Here is a 25,666-nt window from a genome sequence, read left to right on the forward strand (position 1 = left end):
AGTGACAGATGGTGCAACAGACACTGCATGGGAAATGATGCACACAGGTAAGCTTACCTCCCCAGACAGGCACCATACATTTTTGACATTTGGCCAAGACATATTTCTTTAGAAGGCCTTGACGCTAGCTGATGTTGGTTATATTAGGAATCTCTTTATTATTCTCTTCTCATTTTTCCTTTTGCTTACTTGGCTGATGTTTTGGAATTCATTTTGTTTTAAGATAATTTAATTATTGTTTTAGATGTGTTATTAATAGTTGGAGTCTGCTGTAAACTGCCTCGGATCCTAAGGGAGAAAGGCTTTTTTAAATAATCTTATCCATATCATTTATCTAAACCAGTGGTTCCCAAACTGGTGGGTTGTGACCCATCAGCTAAGGAAGCACTCTGGCTCCTTCAGAAGCAGTTAGGCAAGTTTAGGTAAGTTTCTGTCTCCAGGAGCAGCACAATCCTGGGGATCACATTGCTGCCATCCCCCTGCACCCACAAAGACTTAGGGTCCAATCCTATCCAACTTTTCAGCACCAGTGCAGCTGCAATGCAGCTCTGAGGTAAGGGAACAAATGTTCCCATACCTTGAGGAGGCCTCCGTGACTGCCTCCCCACCACTGGATGCAGTGCATGCCCCATCAGTATGGCTGCACCAGCACTGGAAAATTGGATAGGATTGGGCCCTTACTTGGTTTCCAACTAATGAGGAGAAGTTTGGGAACCACTGATCTAGACATTTGTGTGATGGGGGAAATTTCTGAACTGCTTTTTGTAGGGCTCACTGCTATCCGTGTTTCTGAGTATCTCAGTGGTAGCTGGAACCTATCCCTCGTGGATACCAGGGGAAACCTGTACATTCATCAGGAAACCTACATCAGGAAATATACATCAGGGAAAAATTCCTGACGGTCAGGGCAGTTTGGCAGTGGAACAGATTGCTGAGAGAGGTGGTGGACTCTCCCTCACTAGAGATATTCAAGCAGAGGCTCGACAAGCACCTGTTGGAGATGCTCTAAGAAGATTTCCCACCTAAGGCAGAGAGTAGGACTAGATAATCTATTAGGCACCTTCCAACTCTATGATTCTATGATAAATCTTTTAAATAAATAAGTAAGTAAATAAATATTTCCAGCTGCAGTTAACATGTGTGGGCCCTTGTTCCTTTTCTAGTCAACTCAGCCCAACCTGGGGGGTGGGGGTGGGGTGAGGCTTATATAGGATGGGAGAAGGTGAGCGGATAATGATGAGGTATCAGTTATCAGAGGGAAACTAACTTCCTAACAAGTCAAACCTCCATTGGCGTTAGGACTACTGAGAAAAACACTTTGTCCCTAATCTGCACAGGACCTATTCCTCTTCTGTGACGTGTAAGGGAGAGGAGTCAGCCACAAACCTGGATCTCCAACAGTAGCAAAGGTGCTTTGGAGGGCTCCTCCAATCATCAGCTGGCCCTGCCTTCCAATTGGATTGATAGGGATGTCTCCAAGTATAAAGAGCACTGCCTTCACGTGAGAATAGTAATTTTGTAAGATAAAACACCAGATTATGATAAATCAGAACTTTGTAACAAACTTTGTGTGTGTCAGGATAACTGCACTGGGCTCAATACCAACAGCCTAACTTGAGAACTGGCCTCATTAGATAAAATACATTCATTTTAAATGTTTCTTTTGGTTGTAATTTATTAGAAAAACTAAATAAAAAAATAAACCTCAAACAACACGGGCCTCCAAAATTGAGGGACAGAAAGGGGTGTGATATGAATTTGGGGTGCAGATTCCAAAAATGGCATCCATTTTGCCCTGTCACTTCTAGTTTTGGAGATACAGTATAGCCTCATTAGTGAATGGTTCAAGCGACTTCCTCATGAGGAAGCTGCTTGAACCATTCACTAAAGAGACTATGCCGTGTCTCCAAAACTAGATGTGATAGGGCAAAACGGATGCCATTTTTGGAATTGGCACCCCAAATATAGCCAGGAATTGGTGTAACGTTTAAGGAAGCAAAATGTGTGTTGGCCTGTGTAATCAGGGCTCCATCAAACTTTTGCTAATGGTTACCTCCCCCACCACACTGTTTGCTGTCATGTGTCCCCTATTTGCTGCTGCTTATGTGTCATTTTCCCCTTTGGTTATGGTTTTTTTTTTATTCTCACAGAGTTCAGTAATCATGCAGTGAAAATGATGATGTTACAACATCACACAGCTAGTCAGATCTGGCTTCATACACACTATGGGAAAATTAAGCCTATACAAAGCAAAGTTAATGCTTCCTTAGGCAAATACTTTTGTCCCCTATGGCAGTGCTATTCAAACTGGGGCGTTGTGACGCCCCAGACTGAGGGCCCTGGTCTCTGCCCCCTTAAGGGGCAGGGCAGCCTAAAGGTGGAGGGAAGGCAGCAGCGCAATCCCCGGAATCGTGCCACTTAGGGGGCTGCGGGGGCTTGGGTGCATTTACCCAAGCCTCCTGCAGCCTCCCTGGGGTGCAGGGAGCCCGGCCTGACTGCTGGCAGGGCTCCCCGCAGCAGGGAAAGTGCACCCCAGGGAGGCTGCAGGAGGCTTGGGTAAATGCACCCAAGCCCCTGCAGCCCCCTGAGTGGCACGATCCTGGGGATCACGCCACTGCCTTCCCCCCACCCCTGCTGCCTCCTCCCCCCGCCCCTGCAAAGACTTACTGGCTCTCAAACTCTCCCAGAGAGAACCACTGCCCTATGGAGTAATTCCCCATTAATTACCAAAACAAGAGGCATCTTTTCACATACTTTGCAGATAATCCATAGAATATATTACTTTTTTGTAATGCTATGGGAATTTTTTTTCTTAATACTGATATATAGGATCAGTTTTTCGGTACTTACGAAGGTATGTGTTTAAGGGTATGCAAGTCTCCAAATCATCTGTTGGAGACAGAAGTTCACAAATACTTTCAGCCATGTGTCCCTCAGGAAATTTGCTTAAGTCTCCACATTTCTTAAGAATTTCCACACAATCTGATCTTCAGAAAAATAAAATATTTACATATCACATAAGCAGCCCATACTTGGAGCAAAAAGAAAAAATGCATTTGTATTTTTTAAAAAGTCTAATTGTTCCTAAAATAAGCATAAACCTATACATTGGTATAATTAAAGTAAGGATTAGCTATATTATTACTATTAAGAATAATTATAAACAGCTTTTCAACAAGAATAGTTCACAAAATGGTTTACATCAGGGCTTTCCAAACTAGGCCGCAGCCTGTGGGCCCTGGCCTCTTTGCTCTTAAGGGGCGGGGGCAGCTTGGAGGCAGGGAGGAGGCAGCGGTGCGATCCCCAGGATCGCGCCACTCAGGGGCTTGGGTGCACTTACCCAAGCCTCCTGCAGCCTCCCCAGGGTGCGGGGAGCCCGGTGAGAACCTTTGGCAGGGCTCCCCGCAGCAGTGAAAGCTTTAGCAGAGGCGGGGCGCAATCGCTCCGCTTTTACATTCACTTTTTATTACATTTTACATTACATTACATTTAAGTGCACCCAAGCCCCTGCAGCCCCCCTGAGCGGCGCAATCCTGGGGATCGCACCGCTGCCTTCCACCTGCTCCTCTGCCTCCCCCCCACCCCCACAAGCACTTACAGTGGCTCAAATTCTCCAGGAGAGTTTGAAAACCACTGGTTTACATAAAAAAATAAATTGATAAATGGTTCCCTGATCCCAAAAGAGAGTTAAAAAAAATAGACAAGAAAGCAGTAATAGCCACTGGAAATGATAATATGCTATAACAGCAGGTCTCTGATTTACAGAAGCCTCAACTTAGGTTAATTCAGCTTTATCCACTTTCTTGTTTGTCTCCCCCCTCTGTGACTCAGACCAAGGTTGTGTCTGTGATGAACTCCACAAGAGTGCGCTTTGGTGCACCTATAGAAAAAAACACAAGTGCTGCAGCGGAGTGCACTGGGAGCAATCCCAGCATGCTTCACTTTTCCTATATTATTTCAAAAGCCCACTGAAACAAGGGGCAGATAAGGTGAGCAGATTCCACCTTACATAAAACTGACTTAATGTAAATGCAATGCAAAGTTGTCCAAACTCATATATGTCAGTGTTGTATAACAACACATTACTATAACTCCACAAAGTACAGTATAACATACCACAGATGGTGCCACAGTATCCGCAGTTCCTGGACCACACACGACCTCCCTGACCCTCAGAAGGCCTACAGAAGGGCAAAAATTGACACTTCTGGTTTCTGGCTGAAAACGAGAAGTGCCAATTTTCAGTCTTCTGGAGGCCTTAGAAGGGCCTCCGAGTACGACTGGAGCAGAGCTCCAGTTGTGTTCAGAGGACAGCAGGTGGGAGATCAGTGCAATGGGGACTCTCAGTGAGGTAAAACTGCAGGTCCCAAATCCACAGATAAAGACGCCCCACCTGTATAATTTCACAATGGGTTGTACTCTAAAGTTTTCTTCCTCCTGTGGAAGAAGTTCCTTTTTGCACACAAGGCCAAACTCTGAAGCAGTGGTTCTCACACTTTTAGCACCAGGACCCACTTTTTAGAATGAGAATCTGTCAGGACCCACTGGAAGTGATGTCATGATTGGAAGTGACATCATCAACCAGGAAAATTTTTAACAATCCTAGGCTGCAATCCTACCCACACTTACTCAGGAGTAAGTCCCATTTACTATCATTGTTAAAAGAATATACATAGTAGATTGTTAAAAGTACAGGTCTGTAACACCTCCCTAAATGCAGTCAAAAACCATCAAGTCTAATATATTAAAAATAAAATATTGAATAGGGACCCACCAGAAATTGGCTCAAGACCCACCAAGTGGGTCCTGACCCACAGTTTGAGAAACACTGCTCTGAAGGAAGGCCTCTATGTTCCGAGCAAGGATGTCAAATCATAAAATACTAGAGTTGGAAATAAGCTTTGAGGTCTATTTCAGCCCTCTGCCCTCAGCCCAAAGAACAACAGTATCACAAACAGATGGCCATACAGCCTGCTTGACCTCCAATGCAAGAGAGGCCACAACTGCACAAGCCAGGTCATTCCAGTGCCAGACAGCTCTTACAGTTAGGAAATTCTTCTTAATGTCTAGCCTAGTTTCAACCCATTGGTTTTAGTCCTGCCTTCAGGAACCACTGAAAACAAGACTTTCTCTTTTTCTGTATAATAGCCTTTTAGATACTTGAAGACAGCTATCATATCTTCCCTTAGTCTTCTTTCCTCCGAACTAAACATACCAAGCTTTTTTAACAATTCCTCATAGAACTTTGTTTCCAGTCCCCTCACCATCTCAGCTGCCTTTCTCTGAACCAACTGCATCTTATCAATGTCCTTTCTAAAATGTGGTGCCCAAAACTAGATACAGTACTCCAAATGAGGCATAGAGTGGAATATTACTTCTTCTGATCTGGAACCTAGGAGTCTGAGAATGCAGCCCACCAATGCATTTACTGTTTTAACAGTCGCATAGCACTTCTGACTCATTTTCAGCTTGTGGTCCACTAAGGCTGTAATCCTACACACCCCTACTTGGGAGTCCCTTTGAATTCAGTGGGACTTTCTTCTGACTAGGCATGCATAGGATTGAAATGCAAAACAGATATTTTTCACACATGCTTCTGTCAAGTCAGGTTTCCCTCCTCCTGATAGTGTTCCTGCACGCAGGACTTTATATTTGTATCTACTGAACTTCATCATGTTGGTATGGGCCCAATGGTAGAGACTGTCAAGATCATTTTAAAAACCAGTTTGATCATTCAGGATGTTATATATCTCCCCCAGCTTTGTGTCATCTGCAAATTTGATAAGCATCCGTTCTACCCCTTCATCCACATCATTTATAAAAATATTGATCAGCACAGGGCCCAAAGAGCCCAGAGGCATTCCATTAGATAATTTGGTGAGAGTTATAAATCTATTTAATAGCATTTGCTAGGAATGGCTGTTCAACCAATTTTGAATACAGCTAATAATAGTACCCATCTAGTCCACATTTATCAACACAGGTATAATAGGAGTCTTTGGGCTCAATCCAAAGCTGCACTGGAGTAGGCAGGGCAGTGGGCCTGCGCTGCATCCAAGGCAGGATTGGGGTTGCAAGTGGCTCAATCCGGGACAAGGGGAATCGCTTCCCCTTACCCAAGGTAAAGCCGCAGCAGCCCCATTGGGACTACTCGGATCTGCACTACCTCAAGCAGTAGTGCAAATCCGAGCAGCTCAGGACTACCCCTCGCCCCACCTCCTGCTCCCTGCCCACCCCCAGGAACACCTGCCCTCCCCCCGCCCCAAAATACCTCCTCCCCACCTCCTCCCCTCTCAGGAGGCGCAACCTATCTGGCTCCCAGCACCTGTGTCATCGTGGGAAGGCCAGTATATGTCTGTGTGCCAGCCTAACCCCACTTAGGTCATCGCGAAAGTGCTTTACAGCACTTTCGCGACAGCCTTGGGATGGCGCAAGGGACATGCGCCAGCCCAAGGCCTGGTTTCAATCGGGCCCTTTGTCAAATGCTTTGCTGAAAATTAGGTACACTGTGTCTATAGTGTTCCCATGGCCTACGAAACCAAAGCCATCAAAGAAGAGACAGAAAGAGGATGAAATTCATCTGGCACAACTAGTTCATGACAAGCTCAAGCTGGCTTCCAGAAATCATTCTATTACATTCTAAGCATTCACAGATGCTCTGCTTAATAAGCCATTCCAGAGTCTTTCTGGGAACTGATGTCAAGTTAATTGGTCTGTAATTTCCTGAATCATTTTTTCCCCCATTTTCAAAGATCAGGACAACATTTACTCATCTCTAGTCTTCAGGCACCTCATCCATTCTCCACAAGTCTTCAAAGATCACAGACACCAGCTCAGAAATCATATACATCAGCTCTATCAGTATTCCAAGCCGTAGCTCATCTGGTCTTAGAGACTTGAACTCTTTTAAAGTAACTAGGGCTGCAGTCCTACACACTTGAGAGTAAGCCCCACTGAACACAGTGGGACTTACTTCTGAGTAAACATGTATAGGATTGCGCTGCAGGTATTCCCTGACCATTTTCTTTACCTATTCTGTGCCATAGTGCTTCCAGTTCTTCATTAGTGCAACTGTTAAGTTGGGCCATCTTCCCCTTATGGGAGAGGACAGATGCAAAATAAGGATTATTTATACTGAACAAGTTATCATGTTAAGGTTAATGGGTTCAGTTGGGGGTTTCAGTTCAGGTTCAAGGTAACCAAGTAATTTTAGATTTGAGTTCAGTTCTAGTTCATGTAAAGAGAAACTCCCTGAACCAGTGTTTGGATTTGATTTGACTCCCTGCAGCCAACATCAATCATTTCCTGGCCTTTACCCTTTAGGGCTTATCTGAGGACTGTGGGCCCAAATAATATTTTCAAAAAAAAAAAAGAAAAAAAAAGGACAAAACAAAAAGAAATTCAAACATGGGTGCATAACAGTGTTATGTTCACCCTGTTTGAAAACAAAAAAGGAACCTCTGAAACTCGATTATAACATGCAGCCAGGTTTAGAATCATTTCTCCCATTTCATTTTGTGTTCTTTCAGCACTTTTGTCTTTGCTATGCAGCAGCCTCTCGAGGTGATGGCCATAACTATTAATGTTAATTCAAACATTATACCAAATCATAGTTAAGCTTCCTTAATTATGATTTGGTATGATGCCTGAATTGATCCCAAGATGGGTTTCAGCTCAGCTTTAGAATAACATAGGTTCAAAGTATTTTGATACCAGGAAGAGAAGGCAGTGCAGTACACAGGAATGTACCACATTTTGTCTTTTGTCTCTTTCATTCTTTAAATAAGAATTTTTACAAGGCTACAAACAGCTTCACTTAAAAGGAATATATGCACAGAAAAGATACTGAGTTAGAATGTTAAAAACGTACTTACTTGCAAATAATGCTTCCTCTAGATTTACTGTGACAAGGTTTAATCTGCAACGAGCAAGCAATTGCCTTCCACACTTCTGGTTGGCATTTTTTAATATCAAGAACAGGAATATTTATAAATGGCATCTTAATGCTCCCTTTCTCCCAAAGTTTCATGTCATTCATGGCTCCTTGGTCTGATTGGGGATTGCAGCTCCTGAAGAGTTCCGTTGGTCTTCAAAGAAAAATGCAATATACATTTATACAGAAATGGGGGGAAAGAAGAGCTGCTCTTGCATTTAATATTAATGCTCTTGCAGACTTCCATGCATAGGATTGGGCTCTAATGATCATAATACTGACTAAATTCTCTCAGTAACTACGTATATGATACAAAGGCTGCAATCCTAACCACACTTTCCTGAGAGTAAGCCCCATTAAACAGAACAGGACTTACTTCTGAGTAGACCTAGTTAGGATTGTGCCCTAAGTCACAGAATGCTGTTAACAAAAGATGGGAGGTTCTTTCTCTGTATAGGGCCACGAACAGGCTGCTATACATTCCTTTAGAATTTTCATTGTCCCTTTTGGCCTAGTCTCAGTTCTGGAAGGGACCTTTTGCCTATGATTAACCCAGGACATTCTAAATACTGGCTTGGATTAAAGAACGTCAACATTATAAATATAATACATGACTGCACATTTTTAGACATATTGTGGGGAACAAAGCTTAAAATTCTAAGGTGAAATTAGTTGCAATAGATTCCTAACATGCTTGTAACAGTGAACATGTCAAGATCATAGTCCAGCACACTGATTTCTACAAATTTACGCATGCTTAATTTTGCATAGCATTTTGGCCAAGATGTTTACCATTGCTATATGACAGGAGAATGTTTGGCTATTTCATGAGTTTAGTGGTCATTCTCTAAATTTGCCAGAAAAAAGGTGGCTTTGTAAGTATAAGGCTGAAACGTGGCTGTTGTGAGCACACATTATGGAAGTGATACTGTAATTCATGTTGCTTTAAAAAAATCCAAGCCAGCAAGGGTTCATATCAGCATCCCCCCAACTCGTATCAGCGAATTTAGTTATCCACCCCCCCGAACTATTAATGTTGTTTAAAGGTATATGGCAACAAACTGTTTCTTCCTTTTATAGGATGCTATAAGCATACAAGCTTATAGCACGATGTGCAGGCAAGCTGCAGGCAGCCCGAATGCTCGAAGGATTAGATCAGTGGTTCCCAAACTGTGGATTGGGACCCACCAGTGGGTCATGACCCAATTTTGGGTGGGTCGTGAAACTGACAAGCTGATAGCTGACAAAGAAAAATGTATTGAGCCCTATGGAAACCAAAAGGAACAGCATGTGTGCATTTACTCATGAGTAGATAAACATTCTTGACCTACTTTGAAGGGCAGGCCAAGGGGAATGCAACACCACCAGAATGGTCCTAATCCAATGAACGCAGGTGCTCAAAAACCTCTTGAAAAAGAAGTCCCTCCCCTCAAAGCTGACAAGGAAAATGTATGGAGTGTTATGGAAAGCGAAACTGAGCCACACTTGTGCATTTCCGCATAAGCAGGTGAATGTGCCTTGGCCCTTATCAAAGGCCAGGCAAAGGGGAACACAAGGCCACCAGAATGGTCCTGATTCAGTTCACATGGAGCTTAACAAACACTCCAGAAAGCAGCCCCCCCCCCACTGTAGTAAAAATTTCCTGCTTCCTGTTAATGTTTGATCTTGTCTCTTCAAGCATTCAGGCTGTCTGCACATGCTATAAGCTTGCATGCTTAGAGCTTCCTGTAAAAGGAAGAAACATTTTGCAGGGGCAAGCCTCTAAACCAGGGGTATCAAACATAAGGCCCGCAGGCTAAATGCAGGCCCCGGGAGCAATTTTTCTGGCCCCCATTATAATTGGGTTCTCCCAGCATAATAATTGGGCTCTCTCATATCTTGAAAATATGAACAAGATTTGCACATTTTCTCTTCTGTTATTTGCAGCTGATGAGTTTCTACGTGAGAACAAAATGCTTATTTCTCGCCAACATCTGCTTAATGATGTCACTTCCTGTTAAATGATGTCACTTCTAGCCCTCAGCAGGCACCATGAATGCTAATGTCGGCCCTCCCTACAAAACAAGTTTGACACTTCTGCTCTAAACAACAATGGTGGGATTGGGGAGCAGTGGAGAGGGGGCTGCAGAGATAGGGTTCCGCTGTACCCTAATTTCCATATCCACGGGCAGCTGTGGAACAGATCTCCCACAGATATGGGGGGCACCTGTATATTTATAGTCCCTGTAAATCTAACAAGAAGCACATAATGAGAATTGATTGTTTGTAATTTAATGGTACAACACAAACACAATCAATATTATTAATGTTATCAAAGCTCTGTAAGATTCCCCCCCCCTCTTTCACTCACACACACACTTGTCCTGAGTACACAGCAAGTTCAGATGGCTCAATGTTGGATGAGTAAACACCCCACTATTCTCTGCACCAAAGTCAGTCTCTCAGCATCCCTTTCAAACTACCCTGGTTCAGAATGAACAGATTATTAAATCTATCCAACCCTCAACAATCATATTAGCTCCAATCATATCAGCTCCTACTAAAACATAATCATACATTTCACTCAAGGACAATACATTCAGCAGGAAATATTTTTTGCACCTTTCCTACCTGTTATTAAAATTAGTGCAGTAAGTAAGATTTTTACAGCCCAGTTGACAAGGTTCACGTACATCTGCTAAACAGGTCAACATGGAAACTTCGACTGGGTTATACTCACAAAAACGGTCAAATTCTTGCCAGCTCTGTGTATTGCCCCAGCTGCTGCTATAAAGTTTAGTGCATAATTCCCTAAGGGGAATAAAACACACAGGAATAAAATAAAATATTGTGAGATGAATAATGATGATGATGATATAACTCATGTGCTTCGTTGTCCAAAATATGGCTTTCCCACAATACAGAGAACATATGAAAAGTACAGAAAACATAAATGAAAACCTTGCAAAACACACAGGAAGCTGTATTTGGTACCCAATGATGTACCAGTCAAAGCTGGCCAATAACATTCTAGGTCACAGTCATCACAAGGGCATCCCAGAGCAGAACTGGGTCCAAGAGTACTCTCAGGCTGCTAACCTTCTCCTTTGAAGGGAGTGCAATCCCATCCAGAGCAGGCTGATGTAACACTGTCATATACTGTTATATATACAGATTACATCTGAATGAATGGTTCGGTTTACAAACCTCCTCAGGGTACTGAATGTAGCAGACCTGTAGATCTGTGGTTCTCACACATTTTGCACCAGAACCCACTTTTTAGAAAGAGAATCTATCAGGATCCACTGAAACTGATGTCATGACCGGAAGTGACATCATCAAGCAGGAACATTCTTAACAATCCTAGGCTGCAATCCTACCCACACTTACCCAGGAGTAGGTTCCATTTACTATCATTGTTAAAAGAATATACAAAGTAGCTTGTTAAAAGTACATGTCTGTAACATTTCCCCAAATGTGGTTACATACATCAAGTCTAATATATTAAAAACAAAATACTGAAAAGAATGGGGACCCACCTGAAATTCGCTCATGACCTACCTAGTGGGTCCTGACCCACAGTTTGAGAAACACTGATGTAGATGGTCAAGTGTTTGTTTTAAACCCTCTTAGGGTGACAAAAAACCATGTTGGCTAGACACTGAAAATTCATTACAGTATCACCCTTTTAAAAACTATTGTACAAGGTTATGTATACGCTGGAAATGGAGGGATATATAGAATATTTTACAGAATGTATTCTAAGTTATGACAATTTTAACATCAAATGGGGGAAGTTAAATCAACTTTTAGAATAATCATTATCAATACGATCAATCCTTGGTAACCAAGTACCCAGTTCTCATGGATTTGCTTATCAGCAGGAACACAATTGTTACTTATTTTCATGCCACCATTTTCATGCCACCATGCCACAGCTATCCACAGTCATTTGCTGCACTTGCAGCCATCCTGAAGGTATTTGCAGCCATTTATAAACTATCCACAGAGCCATTCTGAAGCTATTCCCTCCCTTCTGAAGATATCTGCAGCCATTCTGAACTTATTCTGCAGCCAGTCAAGTAGTGGTAGCACCCCAGCATGCCTTGCACCAGCCAGTAGCTTCACAGCATCACAGCCAGCTTGTGCTGCAACTTCAAAAGGTGTACTTTTTTAAAAAACTGCAAATTGTTTTACTCTTTACATTCTTATTAGCTTCCTTGGGGCCATCCAGCAAAAAGGAGAACAGAAATGCATAGGACAGTAGATTGGACTTTTATACTTTATATAGCGAACGGCACAGAGGTTCTGCAGAACTTAACCCCATTATAATGTTTCCATAACCATGGTTTCCATATCTGCTGAGTTTTTCAGGAACCTAAGCCCAGCAGATAATGAGAATTGACTGTATCTTCTTCTAAATGTTGGATATCTCTTACCTGAAATGCTGTTAAACAACAGCAACAACAATGAACAAAAAATTTTGGATTTTGGAGCATTTTGGATTTCAGATAAGGGACACTCAACCTGTATATTTCAGTACTAGAAACATAATATAGAGAAAGTTCTGTACCGATTCTTACAAGTAATATCAATAAGAAATAGACAAACATGAAGTTGTTAGGGATAACAATTCAAGGTCTCTCACATACAACACAACATGCCATATCTTGCTCTAACAGTGCAAAAAACAGGAGGAAAGGCAATAAGCTTGGTTTGCACAACCAATTTTATATGTGAAACATGGGTGGCTCATTTCATACATTACTATCCAGCCAAAGGAATGTCAAAGCATTCCCTTCAACACTCCATCCTATGCTCATGCTCACAGAGACATCTACTGATTCTTCTGACACTGGCTAAATGACAGACGTTTTTAACAGGCAAACAAAAAACAGTAACATGAAATTATTTAAATATTAATAAATGAAAAACAAAAACAGTATTTTAGCAAGGCCCTGTGGAAGTTGGAAAGAAAGGGAATACATACATATATACTAACCTACATATGGAAGTATTTGCTTTGGAACAACAGTGCAATTTAGCACCATCCAGACCTGTTGAAGGTGGAGGGTGCACAGTGACTCCAGGGTGAACAGACCTTGAGCTCTCTAGAAAGCACTGCCAGAGAGGGTCCTGTGGCAAAGGCATTGTTTTACAACTTTCAATAAGTCCATCCACAATTTCAAGTTCCGTTTTCATTGACATCAAAATCCTTTTACAAGCCGTTTGACAGGCATACTCTTCTGCTCTATCACAACAATATAAACCTAAATAGCAAAGAAGGCAATTTTTTAATTGAAAAAAATTTCCAAAAGCTTATATGCTGAATCTCAGTCAAAAACTCATGCAGCTACTAAAAAAAAGAACAGAAAAAAATACAAAGCAAAATAATAAATATTCAGTGTACAAATGATAAGAACTGCAGAAGCATAAAACAGTTGAATAATAACATCTAGAACCAATAAAAACATTAAAACTACATTTAGTGGTGTGCTGAAAGAGCTGGGCAAATAAAAAGATGCTTGATTGGCAGCTGAATTCAGGCACAATTCTCTCTAGGGAGAGTATAACAACTAAAGAATTGCCTTTTCCTATCACCACCCACTTAACTTTGGAAGGTTGTGGGTCATGAAGAAGGAATGATTATAAAGTTCAGGCAAGCTCTAACAGTATGACAAAAGGCATGTCCCAGGCCATTAGGGCTCTAAAAGGTGATAACTTGCACTGTGAATGGTGCCTAGAGATGGCCCAGCAGTCAGTTCAGTGAGATATGGCCCCTATTGCCAGTCCCAGTAAATGGCCTAGTACAAAATACAGCCCTATTTACAACAGATTGAAACAATAAAACAGATTGAAACCTCTTGTCTAGAGTTTACTAGGGGACAGAACTCAGATCAGGCTATGTCTACCCAGGAAGAGCCACATCTGGTGCACCAGCCTTAGTAGGAGGAAGGTACTATGTGCCACAGAAACACTTTGGACTTGGGCAGCCCAATACTATTCTGCACTGGAACAGGCAGGCTAGCTGGCAGTGGCATGACCTGGGACAAGGGGAATCGACTCTTCTTTCCCTGGGTAATGCGGCAGTGGCCCAAATGAGGCTACTCGGATCTGCGCCATCTAAAAAGGTGGAGCAGATCCGAGCAGCCTGGCACTAGACTGGGCCACCCTGGGCCCAGTACTCCCATGGGTCCACCCGCCACCTGTCCTTCCCCTGTCCCAAAATGACCCCGCAATGCCTCCCCTTGCTCTCCCCAGATCCCTACACCAGCAGCATGCCAGTGGCACAAACTCACCCTCTACTGGCACTGCTGGGGCCAAATTTAGCTTCTGGAGGTTGGTGCAAGTCCCCTGCGCTGACCAGCCGACTCACCTGGTGGTGCAGAAGTGCACTTTTGCGACACCAGAAGGCCAGTGCAGGAGACTTGCGCTGACCCAGGGCACACTTTGGATTGTGCCCTCAGTTTCAATGCTTTTCTCACGGTGGTTCCCAAGCTTTTTAGCACTAGTACCCACTTTTTAAAGACAACACTCTGTAGGAACCCAACTAGTTTTATGAGACTAAAAAAAAATGTTTCACTTTACCAACTGCTCAAGTCTCTGTTTTTATCCTTTTTACTTTGGGGAGGGCACCTTCTGGAGCTCTAGTTGAGCTCCATGTTCATTTGATCAGGACCATTCTGGTGGCTTTGCATTCCCCTTCAACTGGCTTTGATAAGAGCACAGTCGCTAACTCATGAGTACATGCAGATGATGTGGCTAAGTTTCACTTTCCAAAAGACTCAAGACATTTGCCTTGTCAGCTTGGAGGACAGTTTTGGGGGCCTGAATTCATCAAATCAGGACCATTTTGGTGGCGTCACATTCCCCTTGCCTGCCCTTCAAAGTGGACCAAGGCACATTTGCCAGCTCATGATAAATGTGCATGTGTGGCTCCATTTTGGTTTCCATAGGGCTTAATAAATTTTCCTTCTCAGCTATCAGCTTTCGGTTTCACAACCACCAAAAACCAGGTCAAAACCCACTGGTGGGTTTTGGGAACCACTCTTTTATCAGTATCCTCAGAACATGAACCTGATTATTTAAAGGGAGTGCAACTCTGTTAAAGTATTGTTACGTATCACTTAGTTGTCTCCAAGTAGCAGTGCCAAACCCATATCCCATTAAAACAAAAAAGGTAGCTTGGTTAAATAAAAGCAGCAGAAAGAGAATTATATTTCTTTGCTTTGGTTTTGAAAATGAATATACAGAACTGTATGAATCTAAAAAGGAATTAATCTGCAATCTAATACATGATTATCATAATGAAAAATAATGCTTATTCTATAGATTAGAGGAGGGTGAGAACCCAGAAGTGGGTTACAATCCTATCTCAGATGAATAGTATCTGGCAAGACGGATCATCTACTGCAGCTCCACTTTGTCCCCCATCACCTGGTAAATTACAAAGACACTTACTGAGTTTGGGGGAGGGAGCAGTGGCTACAGAGGAGCCCCAGCAGAGAACTCTGCTCTAAATGCTGCCCAGAAACTGGACAAAAGTTATAGGAGAGTTCTTCATTTCACTGATCTTCCAGGTGGCAACTAGAGAATTTTAGGGGCTGGCCAAATGGACTCTCAGAGAGCTTGGCCAGAACTTGGTCTGGCTAACTCCAACATTGGCCCTGGAGTTTTAGAAGAATTTTCATCATCTAGACCAGGGGCCTCCAAACCCCAGCCAGGGGGCCAGATGTAGCCTGTGGAGTGCCTCTATCCGGCCCGTGGCCAGCCTCTGATCCCCTGAGAGCCCCTGGCCCAGATGACACAACCAGAATTGAGCTTGTGGGGTGGAGGAATGGGGGTCCATTTAAGTGTGTGTGCTTTATTTCTTGGGCTGTGTTGGTGCTTGGAGAAATCCTGGACATTTGAGCCCATTCATTTGTTCATTTCAGTCATTCATTCTAAGTTCCATCTCTAATGTACTTATTTACATTGTATATTTAATTTTTTTTCTGGCCCTCAACACCATGCCAAATATTTGATGCAGCCCTTTGGCCAAAAAGTTTAGAGACCCCTGATCTAGACCAGTGTTTCTCAAACTGTGGGTCGGGACCCACTAAGTGGGTCGCGAGCCAATTTCAGGTGGGCCCCCAATCATTTCAATATTTTATCTTTCATATATTAGTCTTGATGCTACCATGGTATGTTACTGCATTTGGGGAAATGTTACAGACCTGTACTTTTAACAAGCTACTATGTGTATTCTTTTAACAATGTTAGTCAATGGGACTTACTCCTGGGTATGTGTGGGTAGGATTGCAGCCTAGGATTGTTAAAATCGTTCTTGCATGTTGATGTCACTTCTGGTCATGACATCACTTCTGGTGGGTCCTGACAGATTCTTATTCTAAAAAGTAGGTCCCGGTGCCAAATGTGTGAGAACCACTGATCTAGACACTTCAGTTTTGGAGGATTTATTTTGGCCAAGCTGCTACAGTAAAAAGTCTCAGTCCACTCATCTGTCTGCTCTCTGCTGCAACATTCCCTCTGCTCTCTGCATTGCCTAACTTCCCCTCTAAAAATTGACTGCTGCCACCATGTCAAATTTCCCTTCCTCTCTTTCTAATTGGCCTGGAAGGAAAGAAGGGGCAAAATGACACAGGAGCTGGACATGCTGGTTGGACATAAGTGGGAGGGAAAATGTGATGAACCATGGCCACTCAATTGCTCTTTCCTTGATGTTTGCGGTGGGTCCCAGCTCTTAACAGTTCAACCTGTACTTCCATACATCAGTTGTTCAAATTCTGTGTGCAAAACTCTGGTTTTTCTCATACTTACTATCTGTTGAGTTTCTCATAGGATATGACTGTGTGTAGTTGTTCACACAGTGAATTAACTGTGGGCTAACAGAGGCACAGTAACTTTCAACAGCTTTTATCTGGGAAGGACCTGGAGAAGAATCTGTGCGAAAGATTGCTTGGCAATATTCTCGGCAATTTGTGTGATGACCTGCATAGCTGCAACAAACTGATCCCACTTGGGGTGGGGATGGGGAGAACAGAAACAAGACAGTGCATTAGAAAGAATACTAGCAAGGACTGGAAAAATACTGTATTCTATAACAATGTTGTAGCCATCTTGAATTTAAAAAATCTGTCCACAGGTCATCCCTTGTTATCTGCTAGGGTTCCATTCTAGAACACCTAGTGGATAAAAAAAATCAGTGGATAAAAAAGGCAGCGGAGAAATAGATTCAGGGTGTAATCCTATCCTGCGTTGGAACAGGCAAGCAAAGAGGCTTGTGCTGTATCCAGCGCAGGATAGTGGCCAGAAGCGGCTTAGCCAGAGGCAAGGGGAAACTTTTCCCCTTACCCCTGGGAAAGGGCCACTGGCCCCTATGGGTCTCCTCGGAATTGCACCACCTCTGAGGTGACACAAGTCCAAGGAGAACGGAGCGGCTTCAAGCCGCTCCATTCTCCCCAGGAATGGGGATTGGGATCCAGCATAACTGCCAGATTCCAACCCATCTCCCTCTCCCCGTCCACCCCCAGAACTGCCTACCGCCCACCCTCCTTCCACCCAGGAACACCTCCCTCCTGCCTCCCCCCCACCTACCTTTGCGGCTTGTGTCAGCCCTACCGGGCTGATGCAAGCCTCAGAGAGGAAGCTGGCATGGAGGCTTGTATCAGCCTCCACAGGCCGGTGCTTTTCAGAGCGCCAGTTTGGCTTCCTCTTGAGGAGGCGCAAATGTGCCTTACACATTTGCCACCCTCCTAGGCATGCACAAGGGACTTATGTCAGCCCAAATCATTTCTAGGATTGCGCCCTTAAAGACCCACTTCAGGTTTCTTGCCCTCCATTGCTCCTAATGGAGTAAGGTTGTGCCTCAGCAACTGCAGGGGTTTGATTCAGGGACTCCTTCTGATACCACAAAATATGTTAAATAAAAGCAGTTTAAAAAAATTAAAAAGTGCATCTCTTTACAATTGTGGTTTAAAAACAGCTTTTCTTACTGTTGTAGAGAGGCAGTCAGCAATTACAAATGCAAAGGACCCCCTGCCTTTGCCTGGCTCAGTTGAAGAATGGAATGATAGCTTGAGTGACTATCTCTCTACAACATTAAGAAAAGCAGTTTTTTAAAACTGTGATTTTAAAGGGATGCATTTTTTCCCTTCTCCAGGGATCAGCACATTCCTTCTCATTTGCAATGGCCATTCATGTTGAGTCAAATCCGTGTATAAAAAATCCATGTATAACAAAGGTGGACCTGTATATCAACTGCAAATTTGTATTTGGTCTTGGAACTGTATGTTTCCAGACTACAATGACTGTAACAGCAGCAGTAAAAACATTACAACTCATTGTAAATTCTTTCTGGTTACTCTGTCAGCCAGTTTGAGCTGCTGTGAAATTGATACATCTTGTTATTGTCTTACAGAAAATTATAAAAACTACAGAAGTTTTTAAAATGACTGAAATGCTCATTAAGAAAGAATTTTTTACGAAGTATACTTACTTTCATTTCTGTTAATGCAACTAAAAAGGGCATTCTAGAAACAAAACCAAAAAAGCAGCATTACTAAAAAGGTATAATTTTAAAAATTTAGAATGGCAGGCATATGTATTCTTTTCCTGATGTGCAATATAATATATATTGTACCTCTACACATGCAAATTGCATGAAGAGTTAAAAATCCGTCACAATTCATTGACAAGAAAATATACCAAATTCCTTTTGCACATCCTAAGACATAATAATTAAGACCTTCATCACCTTTCACTAAGGTACAAAACAATGCAACAACAAAAGTGACTGCTACAAGTAAAGGAATGAGAAGGAGCACACAAGTAAAAAGGTGTCTACCACAAACACTTTGTTTACTCAGTTTTCAAATTCAGAGTTTAGCTTATGTTTCACAACCAGCAACAAGCATTTCTGAAGGATTTTGTTAATTTCTTGTTTGTTTTCTGCATAGAATCTCAATTTTCTCAGTTCAGAATATTAATAGCCCTGCTTCTACATACCAGAAGTTGTGAAGACTATAAAATATTTTGCTGAGGTTTTGAAAATTGAGGAACACTTTCTAATTTATTTTTTCCTGATTGTGCTCTTTAAAGATGTATGAAGAAGTAGCTTGAATATTATTATGTGTGAATGGGTAGATACACCATCTGAGTTGCTATCTGTTGGAGCTTCAAAATTGTATTGAAACATTCCCTTCCCCCATAGCAAGGAATATTTGATCTGGAGAAAAGAAAATTTTAGATACAGTCATGTGTCAGCTATTCAGGCTCTCAAACTCACCTGTGACAATTCAAACATTACAAAGAAACCTGTTTGTGGCCATTTTCTCACAACTTTCCTGCTCCAGTGATAGAACCTAACTAGGGAAATAATAGGGGACACTTCTACTGCAAGCTGTCCTCCATGCAGAGGTAGATTCCCTTCTAGATCAGGCGCCTCCTCAGGTTCAGCAGTGGCAAAGCTTTACTGTTCTGCCCCACTGCCTCCTGTATTCATACCTGATCATCAGAAACTTTTGCCAAGCAGCCGCTTCTGCTGCTGATTGCCCCAGAACCAGTGGCATCCCTAGGGTTCATGTCACCCAGTGTGGGATGCCAGCACGTCACCCCCCATGCAGTGGGCGGGGCAGCACCCCAGGTGGTGGGTGTGGTGATGTACCATCACTCTGCCCCACTGGTTTTTTGGCTGTACCTTTTGATACAACAAAGATAGAACACATTCTACATGAAATTATGCATTGATTCATATAACAGGCTGGTATTATTCTTCCAAATTGTGATTTTGGTCACTAATGGTGCCTCCCCCCCCCCCCGGTGTCAACTTACTAACACCTTACTGCAGCAGTTCTCAAACTTTTAGCACTGGGACCCACTTTTTAGAATGACAATCTGTCCAAGACCCACCAGAAGTGATGTCATGGTGGAAGTGACATCATCAAGCAAATTAAAATAAATTAGTATAAATAATTAAAGTAAAACAAATTAAATAAGCAGAAGCCCTGTTCCACCAAATGAATTTCCTCTGTAGCCTGCCTGCAATAACACCCCCCCCCCCAAATCAGTAAAGTTTACAGCCCTACCCAGCGCCCAGTTCAATTTAAGAACTTCTGTTTCAACCAGATCACTGTCAGGATCCACCTGGCTTTGCAAGTGTCAAAAAGGTTCACCTTATCAGCTGAAGCCTCTGTTTTGATCTTTTAATGGGGGGGAGGCTGCCTTCTGGAGCACTTGTTTAGCTCCAGGTGCATAGGATCAGGTCCATTCTGGTAGCCTTGCACCTAATCTTCCACACCAGCCAAGACACCTTTGCTTACTTGTGAGTAAACTCAACCATGAGGTTTAGTTTCTCTTGCCATAGGGCTCAATACATTCATCTGCTTGGAGGGAGGGACTTCCTTCTCAAGTGTTTTTGGGGGCTGCATTCATTGGATCAGGACCATTCTGGTGTCTTTGGATTCCTCTCAGCCTGCCCTTTCTGACAGACTAAAGCAAGTTCACCTACTCATGAGTAAACACATGATATGGCTCACTTTCACTTTCCATAGGGATCCATGCATTTTTGTTCTCCGGTTTTTTGGCCATAATGTTTGATAGAAAGGAGATATCTCACTCTGGTTTTTTGCACTGCATTCTGCTTGAAATTCTGCATCCAACAGTATATAATGTGATGGGGTTACGCCTAACCACTGTTATTTTAGCGTGTCACCCCCCCAGTGCACGTCACCCCCCCAGCGCATGTCACCCGGTGCTGCCCACACACCCCCTAGCAACGCCACTGCCCAGAAGTCTCTACACCCCAATTTCACAGGGGAAGCAGCTGCCCAACATGAGTTTCTACAAAGATTGGGCATGGAAGGCAGCGGGGTGGAATATTAAAGTTTCAATACTGTCATGCCACAGCCAAGAGAATTCTTTTGATGTGCTGGATCCAGCCCACGGGACATAGTTTGAAGGACCCTGACCTAGATGAATGAGACGTTTGCTCGTATGAGTTGCAGCTCTGGGCTGCTTTCCTTGCTGCCCCCCTTCCCCCCATTTAGGTGCAGAGCCTGCTTCTCTGCTACTTCAGACAACATTAAAATCCAAAGGGTGGACACTGCTCCTTAAGTCAGAGTAAACTGTTATAACACCATTTTTGTTGCAAGCAGTGATATACTGTTTTAAAGGAGGAAGAAACAAACAGGTTGAAGACCTTTTCATGTAATGAGTAGATAAGCCCAGCACAGGACAACTATGACAGGACAATTCCAGAAGGATCTCTCCAGACTGGCAGAATGGGCAGCAAAATGGCAGATGCGCTTCAATGTCAGTAAGTGTAAAGTCATGCACATTGGGGCAAAAAATCAAAACTTTAGATATAGGCTGATGGGTTCTGAGCTGTCTGTGACAGATCAGGAGAGAGATCTTGGGGTGGTGGTGGACAGGTCGATGAAAGTGTTGACCCAATGTGGGGCGGCAGTAAAGAAGACCAATTCTATGCTTAGGATCATTAGGAAAGATATTGAGAACAAAATGGCTAATACTATAATGCCGTTGCATAAATCGAGGGTAAGGCCACACCTGGAGTATTGTGTCCAGTTCTGGTCGCCACATCTCAAAAAAAAATAGTGGAAATGGAAAAGGTGCAAAAGAGAGCGACTAAAATGATTACTGGGCTAGGGCATCTTCCTTATGAGGAAAGGCTACGGCGTTTGGGCCTCTTCAGCCTAGAAAAGAGACGCCTGAGGGGGGACATGATTGAGACATACAAAATTATGCAGGGGATGGACAGAGTGGATAGAGAGATGCTCTTTACACTCTCACATAACACCAGAATCAGGGGACATTAACTAAAATTGAGTATTGGGAGAGTTAGAACAGACAAAAGAAAATATTTCTTTACTCAGTGTGTGGTTGGTCTGTGGAACCCCTTGCCACAGGATGTGGTGCTGGCGTCTGGCCTGGACGCCTTTAAAAGGGGATTGGACAAGTTTCTGGAGGAAAAATCCATTACGGGTTACAAGCTATGATGTGTATGTGCAACCTCCTGATTTTAGAAATGGGCTATGTCAGAATGCCAGATGCAAGGGAGGGCACCAGAATGAGTTCTCTTGTTATCTGGTGTGCTCCCTGGGGCATTTGGTGGGCCGCTGTGAGATACAGGAAGCTGGACTAGATGAGCCTATGGCCTGATCCAGTGGGGCTGTTCTTATGACACTTCAAGACCACTTAACATTTGATGCTACATTGTACAATACACAGTACAATAAATATACAAAAATCTAAACTTTGCTAGTCAAATACTACAGCAGAATGCATAAGAAGAAAACATCTAATATCAACACAGTAGACATTACAAATGGGTAGCAAAAAACTTAATATCAACATAATTTAGGAGTACAGGCAAAGAACTAGAGGACAGGAAAGCTTATTCTAATCGATTTTTTGCTAATCCTTAGAACTACAGATTTCCCTGGCCAATTAACCTTTAAAGGAATTTGTAAGTAATGCAGCTAATTAAATAAATTCTACAGTAAGAGGTTCACCTGAATTTCTCCAGAGGTCCTTAATAAATGTGCCTCAAAAGTGTAAAGATAATTTACACCTCATCTCAACTCATTCATGGCCTAATTTTTAAATCCTACTTTTCAGATCTTTCAAATATAGTTTAATGTATACGTCAACCATATAGCAGAATATGAGTTTGCCATCAGTTTTTCGTCTTACTACTGAAAATTATTTCAATTTCTATTTTATTAAAATATTATTGAAACTCCTTTCTAGGAAATGAAATACAGAAATCATGGTGAGGTGGGCAGGAGAAATTCAAGTGAGGAGGGATGGACATGAGTTTTGTTCTCTAAACCCTAGCTGTGAGAATCCACTTGTTAACCATCCAACCTGGATTTCACTGAGAAGTTGCTAGTTGTCAACGACTGATCTATCTTAACCACTCATCTTAACTTCTGCAACTTTTTAAAATCCAGTTAATCTAGAATTCTGTATAATTTTGCAGTACTAAATGTATTTTAATTATAGCTTTTACTAAAATATTCATATTATATCCAAATATTTCTATCCAGAATCAGGAATGGTCCTCTTCCTCTATCAAGGAACCAACTTGCAAATACTGACTCACCTAGTCACCTATAGCAACCACAATTTGCTTCCAGGCAACTGTAAGAGATCCTGAACCTGGGATTCAGACCTTCTGTCTCACAGCGCAATCTTGGGTGTTTCAATGAGTGTAATGGGACCCACTCTCAAGCAAGTGTGTACAGGATTGCAACCTTGATCCCTTTAATACTGGTGCAGTTAGAAGGCAGAAGCAACTGCTGGCCTGATTTCTGCTGCTGTGCAAAGATGGTGCTGAAGATGGCTAGATGGCATACAGGAGTTTTCAAGCAGAATCAGTTTATCTGAGGAAGCAACTATGCCCCGCTAGGCCTTGTAATACTGCTATGTACGGGCTTAGCTTCTCAGTCTGAGGAACCAGATGCTCATTGCAGGTTGAGCTGCCAGACTGTCTGGAAGCTCTGCCAGAACCTGCACAATCACTGACTATCCTACTGTCTGTCTTCCAGCCATGAGCCTTTAACATGCAACAAAAGTCTTTTCAAGATTGTTGCAAAGTCTGAGACATGGTTCAAGACATGTCTGTGCTACATGGAACAACATCGAAACAACAAGAGATGTCTTTGCATGCACACTTGTATGTGTAGGACATTTCCCAGATTGGAAGACTGCAAGCTCTTCTTTCAATGGCATGCTAAGCTTTCACTCATTCCTGGAAACCACCAGAAGCACCAAAAATAAAGCTTCAGACACCACACCAGAAGTTATAAACATAAAAGGGAATATTCCATGTCATCAGGAAAAAAGCTTATTGACACAACAGTTTTTAGAATTGAAATTTATTGAAAGTAAATTGGAAGAAGAATGACTCCAACAAGTATCTGGAAAACAATACCTCTATTCAACTGAAAAAGACAGCTACTTTAACAACTTTATTTCATGTCATACTTCACTCCTGTCTTTTGAAATCTAATGGCTTGTACCCAAAGAACCGTTAAGAGTTAAGATTAACCCTTTGTTTGAATTCTCCCCTTCCCTCTCTCTGAACAATATTTCTTTTATGTTTTTTCCCCTCAGTATTTTTAAACAAACATACGCTGGATCAAAGTAAGAGGCTGATAGGCTTGGAGGTAAGTTCTCTCTTTCTCTCCTCCTACCCCCCTCAAATTTTTAAAGTTTATTTCCAAATTGTTCTGAAATGAAATTCTTGGACTCCCTGGGTTATTTCAAATATCCTAAGAACAAACTATAAAAGCTTCAGGGGTTTGGTTTGAGTCATTTATGTTTCTTTCCCCCCCATCCCAAATTTTTGGAAGGCGGGGAGACCTGTGGAGTGGGCTGTGGACCTGGCATGGCAACCAGAAACTGTGGCACTGCACCACCACCCCTGTGGATTTCAGTATCCGTAGGGGGTCCTGGAACAGATCCAAATAACAGGGGAGTGATGCCCATGCAATCTTCTTTAATTGGTTTGGAATTTTTTCCTTTCTGAGAAGTATTTCTTGATTCAGTTTTGAAGCAGTGCATCCCACTAAGAAGCAGACTATACTCCGATTTCTCTTTGCTATCCGTGAGTGGCCCCATCTTGACTCAAGACCAATCTAGAGTTCAACATTATAGAGTTCATAGAGTTCAGCATCAACAGATGCTGAAAATAAACTTAGTACTCAAGACTTTATTCATGAAATCCCCAAATCTGTACAAGGCAACATGTCAGTTGAATTTTCTATAGTTTATTATGAAACATATCAAAGTACTCATGGTTTACTCATAAATACTGGTATGTTAATGAAAGATAAAAGAATATGCCTTCTCACATTTCCATATAACAAATGCATGTAGAGATAGTAGTATGCTTCTCTTTAATTTTTCTTGAAATATTTCCATTTATTCATATGAATGAAATATGACAATAAAGTGATTCCAATAAAGGAAAAGATGAAGAATGAGGAAAAGAAACTACTCTCAATAATGAGCAATGATTACAATTTCACTCCCACTTTTTGAAAACTCTCTTACCTGTCCTCTCCGCTCTCCAACATATATTGGTCAACCACCTACAGCAATGCAGAAATCCAGAAAAGAGAAGGAAACACACTAGCATAACAGAGGAAAGGTTATAGATATGGGCAGTGAAGTATAATACAGTAGTAGAAGAGATAAAGCTATTTAATGTAGGGTGTTATAGTTCAGGAAAATTCAAACTATGAAAATCCCAGCAGCTAAAGATTTTAGAAAAGAAAAAAGCCATCCTTTCTACTGTATATTTGCAATAAGAAACAGTGCTAAGTTGTATTTAATTTAAATCAAGCTTCCAAGAGAATAAACAAGCTATTGCATATAACCCCTAAAGAAAAACGTCATACAGATAGATCAATATGGTGAATTCTGTTTTTGAAGAAGCCTAACGAGATTGTCTCTGGCCTCCTTATCTTCTCCAATCCAAATGTTATGGTCATTATGGAGCTGCTCACTTTCAGAAGCAAGTTTGATTATTCTTTGCAACATATTTTCAGAATGCCAGAAAAAGTGAGTCTTGTGGCAAATAGCCAAAATGGGTGCATTTGTCTACCTGTTTATACACACTGCATATCTATTCTATAAAATTGTACTATGAAAGTTGACCATCTAATTGGACCTGAGTGAATTTTTTAAAAAAATCCAAGGATATCCTAAAATAAATATTTTTTGAAG

The 25,666-nt window shown here is 42.2% G+C and overlaps 1 protein-coding gene across 2 annotated transcripts in view; it reads right to left on the reverse strand.

The window, feature by feature from the left end:
* The window catches only part of RECK (reversion inducing cysteine rich protein with kazal motifs), a 62,434-nt gene that overhangs the window by 13,556 nt on the left and 23,212 nt on the right, over positions 1-25,666 (reverse strand). Inside the window, exons 1-7 of one of the 2 annotated variants that reach the window (XM_066627744.1) lie at positions 24,992-25,051; positions 18,411-18,444; positions 16,733-16,930; positions 12,915-13,182; positions 10,544-10,723; positions 7,875-8,087; positions 2,851-2,987 (exon numbers count right to left, since the gene is read on the reverse strand). In XM_066627744.1, the coding sequence (XP_066483841.1) occupies positions 2,851-2,987; positions 7,875-8,087; positions 10,544-10,723; positions 12,915-13,182; positions 16,733-16,930; position 18,411 (997 nt within the window). In that variant the 5' untranslated portion in view covers positions 18,412-18,444; positions 24,992-25,051. Of the gene's footprint in view, positions 1-2,850; positions 2,988-7,874; positions 8,088-10,543; positions 10,724-12,914; positions 13,183-16,732; positions 16,931-18,410; positions 18,445-24,991; positions 25,052-25,666 lie in introns of those variants that run through there. The other variant, XM_066627743.1, reaches the window with a different exon arrangement.

This window comes from Tiliqua scincoides, chromosome 5 (assembly GCF_035046505.1).
Source record: "Tiliqua scincoides isolate rTilSci1 chromosome 5, rTilSci1.hap2, whole genome shotgun sequence".
In the NCBI taxonomy this organism is placed as follows: Eukaryota; Metazoa; Chordata; class Lepidosauria; order Squamata; family Scincidae; genus Tiliqua; species Tiliqua scincoides.